We start from the raw sequence: 12,087 nt of genomic DNA, 5'->3' as shown, positions 1-12,087 counted from the left end.
TAATTCGATCTTTCATCCTGTTTGCGTGTTAAGAGATGTCGGTTGCACAAGGGATTGCAAAAGAGGATAAATGAAGGATCATTGTCTAAAAAGCTTTATTTATAATACAGAACAACAAAGAAGAGAACGAAGAACAACTCAGAGCGATAAAAAAAAAACAAAACACGACATATTCGCCGCAACTCCGGTGTCTCTAAGAAACCTCTACCTCGAAACACACGAGCAATTTGTTTGTTTTTTTTTTTTTTTTCATAAACCACCACGGTATATATTAACGCCACGTGTGCGCGCGTCAATATGTACAGACGGCGTCATTAATTCGAAGAATAGGCGCGGGGATCGGAGGGCAAGCGGGGCGGTTGCTCGTAGCGCCAACGGGCGCCGTACTAACTAACTAGTAGCAATCGGGTGTCCACAACCGGACACCCGATTTTGGGACTAATGGATATTTGGATCAACTGGATTTTTTATGTGATCCCCGCGCCTATTCTTCGAATTAATGATGCCATCTGTACGTGTCGCCGACCTTAGAGAAAATCTCCCATCGAGCCTCGAGACGCATACGTCCGACGAGACGTAAAAGTTTCAAAACGTGACATATACCGCCGATTGTGTTGCACGAACAAAGAAGCTCGAACATCTCTGCGTTGTTTCTCCGTCTCTTTGAAGTAAAGGTACACTCTCGGAATACTGGTGCGCGCAATCGGCGCACTTGTGCCTATCGCGTTCTACAAAAGTTCGCAATCCGATCTGTTGCCTAACGCGGCTGCGAGACAGCCGTGCGTTATTTTTGGAACATATTCTACGCTTCTCTGTCTTGTATTCTTGCTCGTGCACCGATGCGGAATTGTTGTTTATTTTTCCTGCAAAAAAATTGATTTGAATCGATTACTCGTTAGAAGAATGTAAAATCCTTTTTTTTTCTTTTTTTACAAAAGCGTACGACAAAAGCAGCGTTTAGCTATAATTACACACTAAACAACATAATAATTGCACATGTGCGTACATATAATTATTATGTTATTTTTTATTTTTATTTTTATTGCATTTACTACGTTATTTTAGAATCTAATAGCTGTAGCTAAAAATATGGCATTGCGCAATGATATTGAAGTTGATGATGGTACTGATACCTTGTTTCTTGGTTTACCAACCGTTCTGGCAATCCGTTTTGTTTGGGGCATTCACCTCGGAAGAATTGTCTGAATTTCCATCGTCATTCTGTTTAACGCATCTTATCAAGAACATCAGCAAAGCTCCCACTATCGGGGGTATGCCGGCTAAGATAAAGGGCAAGTCGTAGGTACCTGAATGACAATCGCACGCGGATCATTAGCGAGACAACACATTGTACCTACGGTTTTGTATTTCAATTTGTTTCGCGTTACTTTTTTCGCGAAAGTAATTGTTCGAGATCGATTACCGGTGTGATCGTACAGAAGACCCGCGATCGGCGGACCGACCGTCAACGGTATCGAGCACATTCCCAGAAGGAAGCCGATCGCCTGAGTCGCGCCGCCGCGACCGCAGATGTCGAACGCGATCGGTCCGAGCAACGATATGAAACATCCGTCGAACAGGCCCATGCCCAGAGAGATGATCAAGAGCACGACGAAGGATTTGGTGACCGGCAGGAGCATCGTGAGAATGCCGATACTCACAAACGATATCTGTGGAAAACGAATGGTTTGCTCTTTGTCCAAATTTGTAATAAAAATAAAGTGACAGAGAGAACACACATGTGTTTCTCTCGGCAACGCTTCTCTCACCTGCTGCAACAATATTCGATTGACCTTCGGCAGATCGGCGATGTAACCGAAAATCAAACGACCGATACCGGAAGTGATGCCGATGCACATTACCGGCAACTTGCCATCGGCGTCTTTGAACGTTGTAGATACAAACTTTCCTATGTGAACGTACGGTACAAAGTATCTAAAAAAATAATAAACAACACAGTCGTTCTGTCTGTCGTGAATGATGAACACAAAAAGATGATGATCCATGTCTTGAGAGTACGCATAAAAAAAAATGAAAACTGATGGGAAAATAGTTTACGTGAACGGATAAAATTAAAAAAAAAAAAAAAAGATTAATCATGCGTGACAACCTCACACTCGCGAAATATCGGAAAAATCTTCTTCGCGAACACGCGAACGATAACTCTATTATCTGTTTTGAGTATAAATTTAAATGATGAATGTTACTTTTTATAAGTCACGAAATGTGAGAAGATAAATCTGAGAGATAGTGTGCGTTTTTGTTATAAACAAACAACACGCAATCACACGACTGTCCATTTAGACAAGTCGCGAAAAGTTCACTCGGATTAAGCGGATGATGATTTGTACAAGCGATCATCTCACCCAAAAAGAGCAAGAGGAATGGAACAAGCCCAGACAACGTATCGTTTCCTGTTCCAGATCGAAACGTTCACGAATTCTTTCACACGACTTCGAAACGATTTTGCCTTAAGTTCCGGCTCGTCCTGCTGCGGTGCGTTTACTTAAAAAAAACAAAAGAGGAAGAAACGTGATTTTTGCTCGATACTTTGCAATCGAGAAACCAAAGAGCGGTTTTACTGTTTTTTTTTCTTTTTTCTATAAAGAAGACAAAACAAATATTAACAAATACAATCGATACGTAGTAAAAAAGAATAAAAAATAAAAAAATAAAAAATAAAAAATACTGACAGACCTCGCGGGAACTTTTTGATTTTAGTTCACACATACGTGGCATCGGCTTGAAGAGAATCGCGCAGACCATGATGATGGCCGTGAACACGGCCAGGCTCTTGAGCGTTCCCTCCAGACCCACACGTAGCAGCAACAATTCCACCAGTGACGGTATAAGCGTCGTGAACACGGAACTCCCGGCCGTGACGATCCCGTTCACCAGCCCCAGGTACTTCTTGAAGTAATGGCCGAGTATCACCAGGCTCGGCGTGTACGCGAGACTCGCGCCGAGCCCGTACATCACGCCGTACGTTAAGTAGAGCAGTTCCACCTGCGGATCACAAAGAGACGCGGAGATAGAGAAAGAATTGACAAAGTGCGGGGGATATAAAATAATTGGGTTTCGTCACCTTGTGCGTCAACATCGATGAGAGAAACAAACCGGCGGACGCGATCGCGCCTCCCACGAAGGTGGTTATCTGGATGCCGAATTTGTCTGTCAGCATACTGGCGATCGGCGACAGAAAGAACGTGGTTCCGATGGTCAGCGAACCCACCAAAGCTGAAAGCAATTTCGGCGCGAACCGCTTTATGTTGCTTTATTTGTAATTATTAGTATTTTTATTAGAGTTTGCAATTATTGCTGTGGAAACGATGCACTTTCGCTCAAGCACACCATCACGCAAAAGCGTCAAGTATCATGTTGTGACATTTGTTTGCGAAACACGCTGGTGTTTTTGCTCTTTTAAATGTAACGCGCGGTTTTCGATGCCCCCGACACACACGACGTTATTTTGAAAGTTTTGGGATTATTTATTTTTTTTTTCAAACCCATCAGTTCTCAACGAGAGCAAAAAAACTATTATCTTCTTACAAGTTTTACTTTGCGCAACTTGTACATCTAGGGTTGCCAGAAGTTAAGAGTACACTGCAAATCCATGTGTGTTACTTTAACACATTTTTTCTGTGTAATTTTAAGATTACACGCTTATCCGTGTTATTTAAACACACATAAGTGTGTAATATGATAATTTTATGCAGATCGCATGTGTGTTAAAATGCGTAAACATCTAAAATGTGTAATAAAATAAAACATATAAGTTTTAGACATGTTAAAATAAAACATATTTCTCCTTTTACACGTTTGAACAGATAAACGTTTCAAAATTAAAACACTTCAAAAAATACACATCAAAATTGTCGTTGTCTCTGCGTAGAAAGTTGCGCGCGCATCAATCTTTCTTTCTCGCTCCTTCCAGAGTACAGAGATATGTTAGGACAAGTACAGCGCGGCGGAAAGAAGTGTGCTGACGTGCAATATATGTTTAATGTGATTTGTGAAAATTTAATATATTTTTTATTTAATATGAAGAAGAAAGTGTACTGTTTAATCGGTGAACGTTGTAAACGCATTCACGTTTTCATCTAAAAAATATATCTCTGACGCTCAAATTGTACGTGCAACTTTAATAGAAGCCAGCAATAACAATGTAGTGTTATTTACAATCAATGATCAACAACAAAGAAATCATTTTACAAAAGTTTGATGCCGATCGAAATAATAAATTATGTGATATTGAAGAAAATGATGAAATTGAAGACAAAAGTGAGGTTAACGTACTTTTTTTGTATGAAAAACCATCAAGCCTCGTACTCGAATCATCACCATCTACTGGTTTTATTTCTGATGTTTCTCAAGAGAGACAAATCAATGACACGTATAACATGAACTTCAAAATATTACATACTGAACCAGGTGATAAAAGTTTGGAAGCTCGACGTTTTCTTAGGAGAACAAAATAATAATGTTTTAATATTTTTAAAGAATACTGCACTATGACAAACTTTATTATACCATAGTCATCTAAGTTTTTCATATTGCAGCTTTTTTGAACATAAATATTATTATTCTGTTCTCCTATGAAAACGTAGAGCTTCCAAACTTTTATACGATAATATGTCGTTTATTACACGCAACAAATTATACATTTAAAACGTGTTACTTTAGTGAGTTAAATCAACACGTATTAAGCGTGTTCTAATTTTAAACACTAAGAAACATATTAAAAGTGACTTCAATAAAAACACACGTCAAGTGTGTTAAATTAACACACTTGGATTTGCAGTGTATATAAAGAGAACTTTTCCCTCCAAAAAAGAGGACAAAAAGAGAATAATATATCAAAATATGCGAATATAATATTTATTATAACATTTAGTTTAACATTTCTCATCTCAAATTTTGATTAAATTACACTTATGTTTTTGCATGAAACAAAAGAATCTTGCAGAAAAGTGTCGCTCTGCCTCGCGAAGTGATATATTTATCGTTAAAATTGATACTTTTTTTTGGTTAAGAAACTTGTCATACTAGAATGCAAAATGGGCATGCGTTGCGATCACTTGCGCATACGTTATGATAAATAATATGTTTTGCGCGTATGTTTTGTCCAATCAATAATTATGAAAATATACAAAAAAGATTAAATAAAAAATAACTAAGAAAAAAGAGAACAAAAAAGATCAGAATAAAAAAAGAGAGTGAACAAAAAGATCGAGACAAAAAAAGAGGACATGTTCTCTTTAAAAGAGATATTCTGGCAGCCCTATGTACATCGAGTTTCAAAAAGATTTTTTGTTGTTGTTGATGTAAGAGGAAGTTTATTTTTCTGTTAATGCATTTTTTTGCGTACGTATAACGTTGCAAAAATTTTCAATCGTTCGTAACGAACAAATAAAGCTACATTCCTTAACGCACGCTTATTTTTTGTTATGAGAACGATTAAGTTGATCAAGCAGCATCGGCAAGTAGTGGTAATTTGACTAAATACACATGTATCTATGCAGCAAGTAGCATAAATTAACCTCTATTGCTATAAATGACTGTCTAATTGTCGAGCAATTTAGATCGACGAGATGTATTAAAGAGCATTGCTCATGTAAACAATTAATCTCGCCGTGGCGGCGCTTTTAAATTTATAAACAAACACACACGTTCAAATTTATCTCTCGCGAGACGTTAACAACAAAAGGCAGACAATTTGAACCAAGCGCAAGTGTAGCGCGATGTCACATTGTTTTACTCGGTTATTCCAATATTGAATATTAAACTCGCATCTTGACCAAAGTTTGTGATCTTTTTCAATGTCGCAAAAAAAATCGTGTTGTGATAATTTGTGCGACACTTGAGCAAAACAACTTAGAGCTTTTGCATCGTTATATTCTTGTAAAACGTCTAGTCAGATTTTTTTTTATTTGCGTATAGAAATTAGTCGCGTTATAAGTGCGATTTAATATGTAAAAGCCGCGGTTTATAGTCAACGAATTAAAAAACTTGCGCGCGTGTCAGTTGCTACATATTATTGATCAGCTGGTCGCAAATAATTTTGTTTTGACTATCTTTTTATTTCATCTTTTTTTTTTGAGAATATTACGATATTGTTTTTTGTGAAATTTATACTATTGAAATTGACAATTTTATATTTTTATATACTTTTGACGTTTAACAATGACATAAATTCAAATGTACAGTCGCGCAATAAGATCGAAAAGATTTTTTTATCTATTTTGTAATTTTCCACGTATCAAACCAATCCAGAAGGAGGTTTGAATTAAAACATTTTTTGCAAACAAAAACGGAAGTTTGCAAAATTCTTGACTTGTATTTGTCAAAATTTTTATTTAACTATTGGATTCGCCACTCCGAGGGCGTCTTCTAATATTCAAGTTGCTTGTCTATACGATACAACAAGATAAACGATGAAAAGCATTGCTCCTAGTAATAAGTAACCGATAAGGCGTTATCGAATTAGCAAAATGTATCTTTGAAGAAATTCAGAGAGAGAGAAAGAAAGAGAGAGAGAGAGATAATAAGGTTCATCGAACGATATTTTCCCCTTGGAATAATTTATGCGCGTTCGAAAAGTTGGAACAAAAGTGTTACAAACACAAAAGAAGTTTCTGCTGACTACAGTGTGACGACAATGTTCGCATAAATCGAAGAATCGCGTCGAAAGTAATATTCGAATCAACACGTAATTACGGAATCTCTGAGTGGTCGAATTGCGTGAATATTACACTCGGTTGACAAAATTGTTGCGTTTCATAACTCGAACAAGAACGACTTTTACAAACTTTTACGAACTTCGATGCGTGCCAAGAGATCGGAGAAAAGGATTCGAAATCCTTACCCGCTTTGGACGAGACCTCGGTTTCCCCGACTTCCGTCAGTCGTTTCTGCAGTTCCGGATAAATGAGGGAGTACGTGTTGATGATGCTGAAGATGAGACCGTTGATCGTGAAGCTACCGATCATGATCATCCAGGCTCTGAAACCGCCGTCGGGCGGTCCGCCGTTCGCGTCCGTTGACTCGCAAGGCCCGTCGTTCTCATTGTCATTGGGCCTCTTTCGGCACAACGAATTTGTCCCGTCCATCATCTGCACCGTCACCGCGTTCTCGGGTTTGTGCATTTTCCACGGCTTCCCGATCGACGCATCGATTGTCACTGACGCGCTACTCTCGCCAAGAAGGGGGTTGCCCTCACTCGAATCCGAACTGTCGGGCTCGGCCTGACGACGTTGCTGAACGTCGTCGCTGACGATTGGACGATCGGTCGCAGTTTCCGTGTGATCGATGGTGTTTCTGATCGACGCGACATCGATATTTTCATCCGTGAAGCTGCCGGCATCGCCGGGATCGGCCTCCTCGTCTATTGTCATTGTTACAAACGACGCTAGTCTCCGCCGATTATCAGCTGCCCCTTCTCAACAGATGTCTGCGAACTTACGATCAAAAGAGAATCCGCACTTAGATTTTCCATACGCTGAATTTATGGGTTTCCTCGCGACGCGCTCGGTAAAAACCGCGTGTGCTGAAAGATGAGTTTTAGAGGACCGATACACAACTATTCCGTGACGTGTAAACAGTTTGTTAATAAAATATCAACAATATCGAGAATATGTAAAAAAATGACATAATAATAATAATAATAAATAATATAAATGATACTTTGCTCATAAGAACTTTTGGATCGTTTGATCAATTTTTTGTAATAAATGTTTGTCTTTGAAAACGAGGACAACGCGACTACGAGAGGTTTTATTATGTGTGAAACCTCCTTTTAATAGATTACATAGAAATATAATGCTTCGATCATATATCAAGAATGAACCATCAATCTCCGTCGTGATCACAATTGACTCTTGATCTCGAACAAACACACCTGTCGTTCGTGAGAGCGTAAGTTGAACTCGTCTTCGCTTCGATTGAAGAAAGTGCATTTGATATAAGGTTTTGGATTTTAATTTCATACGAGATTAATTTAATTCGAGCTCGTTGCTATGTGGAATGGTTTTTGGTTTCGCATAAAATTTGCCAACACGATTATATTAATCGCTTTGGCAGATACGCTGCGGTGTACATTACATAAAATTGATTAACAAGGAATTCGCGATATCGTCGAGATGTGTCAGCTTTTAATGCAGAAAATCTTCGAGTCACGTTCGCGATCTTCTCATGCTTCGCAAATTTCGAATATTTCGATGGTTTTGCGCGAGATTGCGGAGAGTCCGAACTTTCTCCCGTTGTTTTCTCTAAATCTATTCTATCTCCTCTAGTTCTTAAAATAAAATAAAAATTACAATTCCGTGCGTGATTTCATTTCCGCGTGTAACGCCTTATCGCGCTTCGTGCGATACGCGCTACTTTAAACTTGACATCGCCGGATACCCGGGAGTCAAACGGGTTCAATAGTCTTCAACAATTTAAACAATCCTTCGGTGGCGCATCGATCACACGCCGCGCCTTCGTCGTTTCTTCGAGAAGTTACGCGGCTGTANAAAAAAAAAAAAAAAAAAAAAANAAAGATACACTTTCCTTCTCTTCGCGCGCAGAGCGATATCGTCACGGAATAAAGAATATCAACGACGAGAAGGAGAGGAATAACAAATGAACATTTATGCGAGCGTTCGCACGCATAAATGAAGATCGAAAGAAAAAGTCAAGAAACTTTGTAATTGAACTCGCTTATATACTCGCACCGACGTGACGCCGGCGTCTAACGGACGAGAGTCTGACGTACTTGTAGAACTTCAATTACGTAATTAAAACGATAATAAAGTTGGACGTTGGGAATCGACGATATGAGATTACAAAAGTACTACGAAATAAATTTCTAATTAAAAATATTCCTCTTATCGAAATCCGATGCTCGAGATTTAAAAGGTCAAACAAACATTAACTATCTCGTGATAATTTGCAACTTAAATCAGAGGCTCTCTCTCTTTCTCTCGTTACGAGCCTCTACATGTGCAGTGCGAATATATATTTTGACGCAAATATAATTCAAGTTGAAAGGTCAACGCACAAATGAGAGATATTGTGTAATTTTAGATCATTTATCGCGTCGCGTGTGCAAAACCTCTCAACAGCAATCGATCCGAAGACTAACGGCAGACGCGCACGTGGTCGCGGGATATCGTCAAATATCGACGTGTTGAGAAACATCATCGCGATATTCGACGCGCTGCTGGTTCGTTTGATCTCGTGCCGAAAAAAAATGTCGCAATGTCTAATCGACGCGGAATGCGGTTGTTGAAGATGAAAGAAACCCTACGATACGCGCAACAAGTGTCGCGTGTATAAATTATCTTTTGGTGTCATCTTTAGTCATCTGGTTTTTTTTCCTGTTTTATTGTTTATCACAGACAATTACAAAATCCAGATGTGATCGAAAGATCGTATTTTTTAAAGTGTATCAAGAATAATAATGACAATCAACGATAATTGACAAAGTAGAGTCGATTCTCCTCTTTTCTTATCTCGCGATTCAAAAAACTCCGCGATTCTAATGTCCGTTAGATTATCTTCTGCGAACACATCGCGAGTAATTTAATTAGATCTGACTCGTAGGCGAAGACACATCATCGCGAAGAAACGCTCGTCGACAGATTCCAAATCGAGGCGGGGCCGTTTTTTCGCAGACACGAAATTCTTTTGGAAATTCGCGTACTTTTATTTTCCTAACAAACGTGCGTTCCGAGAGAATCGCGAAACGCGCAATATCGGTCTCTTGTTTTATTTTTCCGATGAATCCACCGAGCGCGCTCGCGCGCGCGCCGCACGTACCGTTCGCACGCGGCACGTGCGTCGGAACGCGCGACCAAAATCTACGATCGTGGAAATATAACGGCGGAATGTGTTCCCACGAGCGGACAGCGAGAAGAATTACCGATTCAGAAGATCCTCGAGCGTGGTCGACAGAATGCGTGCGTCATGTGCTTGGCAGTTCGCAAAACTTGGTCGCGCTGACTCCGCGAAAGAGAGAAGACGCCGGCGGCGGCGATGGCGACGGCGACGGCGACGGCGGTGGCGGTGGCGGGAAGGGAAGAACAAAGAATGCGAGGAAGAGGAGGCGCGAAGAAAAGAGAGGAACGCGGGGCGCCCCGACGAAAATCGACCGGACGATCGCGCCGTCGGACGTAAACTAAGAAGACGGGCCGAAGTTCTGGCCGGGAACAGGGGCGAGAAGTCGAAAGTTTCAGTCGTCGAGAGAACCATGCTAATGCGCCAAGACTAAACACCAAAGACGGAGGGAGATACGAGAAGCCGGACGTCGAAAGAAGAGAATGGGGATAGCACGGGGAAGAAGAGGAGAAAAGAGAGAAAGAGAGAGAGAGACGTTGGTAGAATGATAACGATAGGTCGGCATGAATAGACGCAGCGGTCGGTCGGCGGCTCGGTTTACACACCGAGAAAACCCAATACGCGCGATTTACAACACGCACGTACGCGCACGTTGGGAATCGTGTGACGTGCGAAATTCGCAACACGCGTGTGTTGCGAAAAACGCGCGTGGAAAATACATATATGGGGAATGGGAGCAGAAAAAACGAAGGAAGACGCGGTAAAAAATCACGTTTGGACCGAATCGCATCTCGCGCTCTCTCGTCAAATGACGAAGCATGACTTTCAATTCGAGCAGAATGCGGGAGGTTGATTGAATTTGATTAAATCTATTAATTTTCAACGAGAGAGACGTCTGAGAAGGTGATGCAACTTGATGTCATAATGCGTTGCTACGAATATATGACGGACGAGCCGAGCGAAAACGCCAACAACTTTGTGAGAAAGTTTCGATATTAGGAAAGAAGAAACACACAAAATAAGGAAGAAAGATGAGAGAAATTTAATTCTTAAGATTCTCTCTTTTTTCCTGATGTGGATTCGCGAATTCAATTCGGGTGAATAAAAAAAAAAAATAAATAAATAAAAACAAATGAATATATCACAAGAAACAAAATCGAAGAAAACATAACAAATGGAAAATACGCACTTATGAGATAGTTAATCTTCAACGTGGTAATAGGAAACGCGATAACTGATGCATAATTACCGTCGAAAATATAATTTATGAACGCACGCGTGTCGTTTATTTCGTTTTTTCCTTTTTGTTTTTTACGTGCGCTCTTCAAGACATAAAAACCACATCGAAAGCATTTTATCGTCGAGAGTTTCTACTTTACTACATTTCTACCGTGCGAAACATATTCCAACTCTATTTTTAAAATCACCGATCGCTTAACGTTAATTTTTAACAAACTAATGGTAACGAAGTTTCCATACGAACCTGACAATATCACGGACAAGTCGTGACATTGAAAAAGTAATTCAACAAAATGCAACGAGCGACTTTGCACACGTGCGACGCGCGCACAGTTTGCACGGCGTACAAGAACGTAATACGCAGTAAATGTTAAGACTCATGTTTTTCCATTAGTTCAGACTTAAAAGCGCCAGGAAAGTTTCGCAGATGCGACGATATATTGATTGATTATCACATGTCAAACGGGGACTTATCACAATCTCTGACCGTATGGTGACCCACTGAGCAACTGATTGATCGGTTGACCAACGACTGACTTCGATAAGCGCCGATTAGGAGATAATGCAGACAACTTATGTTTGTACGTAACAACCACACAGGTCATGGGAAACGCATGTGATCAATCTCCACCATAAACTCTCTACACGAGCGATTCGCGATTTTCACTGCCGCGAAAAATCAGGTTACGCCCTGACCAGCGACTCGTGACGCGTTATCGACGCAGAGAGGACTCGGGAGACGGTGATAACACACAATCGGCCATGTGACATGCGCCGGGCTGTAAAATACTGGCTTCTGGTTGTTATATATGCGCGGCGGGGACACGTGCGCTCCGCGCATATAATTTTATTATTTTCTGCGTAAGTTTGTCTAACATCGAGAATCTCGTTACGTAACATTTTCGCACAAACAACGCAAACGTAGATGAGTGAACGCAATCGAAAATAATGATTCCTGTATTCCGTTCCGCGACACTTGTGTGCGACGACCAATGACATCGTCCGATTACGAAGTGTAGAAGAGAATGT

At 40.3% G+C, this 12,087-nt stretch overlaps 1 protein-coding gene across 4 annotated transcripts; it reads right to left on the bottom strand.

Moving 5' to 3' along the window:
- Window positions 1-428: 428 nt before the first annotated feature.
- On the bottom strand, window positions 429-11,800 carry LOC109860529 (monocarboxylate transporter 10). Of its 4 annotated transcripts, none has more exons than XM_020439662.1 (9): window positions 11,303-11,800; window positions 6,866-7,457; window positions 3,086-3,237; window positions 2,733-3,006; window positions 2,367-2,505; window positions 1,770-1,935; window positions 1,424-1,670; window positions 1,155-1,307; window positions 429-863 (listed from the first exon to the last, which is right to left on the bottom strand). In XM_020439662.1, exons 2-9 carry the CDS (start codon window positions 7,392-7,394, stop codon window positions 586-588), a joined length of 1,938 nt encoding a protein of 645 aa, XP_020295251.1. In that variant the 5' UTR covers window positions 7,395-7,457; window positions 11,303-11,800; the 3' UTR covers window positions 429-585. The 4 variants fall into 4 exon arrangements, with proteins under 4 accessions (XP_020295251.1, XP_020295250.1, XP_020295252.1 ...); XM_020439661.1 differs by lacking the exon at window positions 11,303-11,800 and adding an exon at window positions 9,905-10,031; XM_020439663.1 differs by lacking the exon at window positions 11,303-11,800 and adding an exon at window positions 7,898-9,730.
- Window positions 11,801-12,087: the final 287 nt, after the last annotated feature.

This window comes from Pseudomyrmex gracilis, unplaced genomic scaffold (genome assembly GCF_002006095.1).
Source record: "Pseudomyrmex gracilis isolate BER0280 unplaced genomic scaffold, ASM200609v1 scaffold_405, whole genome shotgun sequence".
Lineage (NCBI taxonomy): Eukaryota > Metazoa > Arthropoda > Insecta > Hymenoptera > Formicidae > Pseudomyrmex > Pseudomyrmex gracilis.
The sequence above is the reverse complement of the archived record's forward strand: the minus strand, read 5'-3'. Positions and strand labels throughout refer to the sequence as shown.

What these genes read in the sequence shown, in the direction of transcription:
- LOC109860529 (XM_020439662.1), bottom strand. Translation starts at nt 7,394, where the DNA reads ATGACAATAGACGAGGAGGCCGATCCCGGCGATGCCGGCAGCTTCACG. An exon ending in TCTCTTCAAGCCGATGCCAC is followed by an intron (nt 2,506 to 2,732) that starts GTATGTGTGAAC and finishes GTTTTTTTTAAG; the next exon opens with TAAACGCACCGCAGCAGGAC. An exon ending in TCTTCTGTACGATCACACCG is followed by an intron (nt 1,308 to 1,423) that starts GTAATCGATCTC and finishes ATTGTCATTCAG; the next exon opens with GTACCTACGACTTGCCCTTT.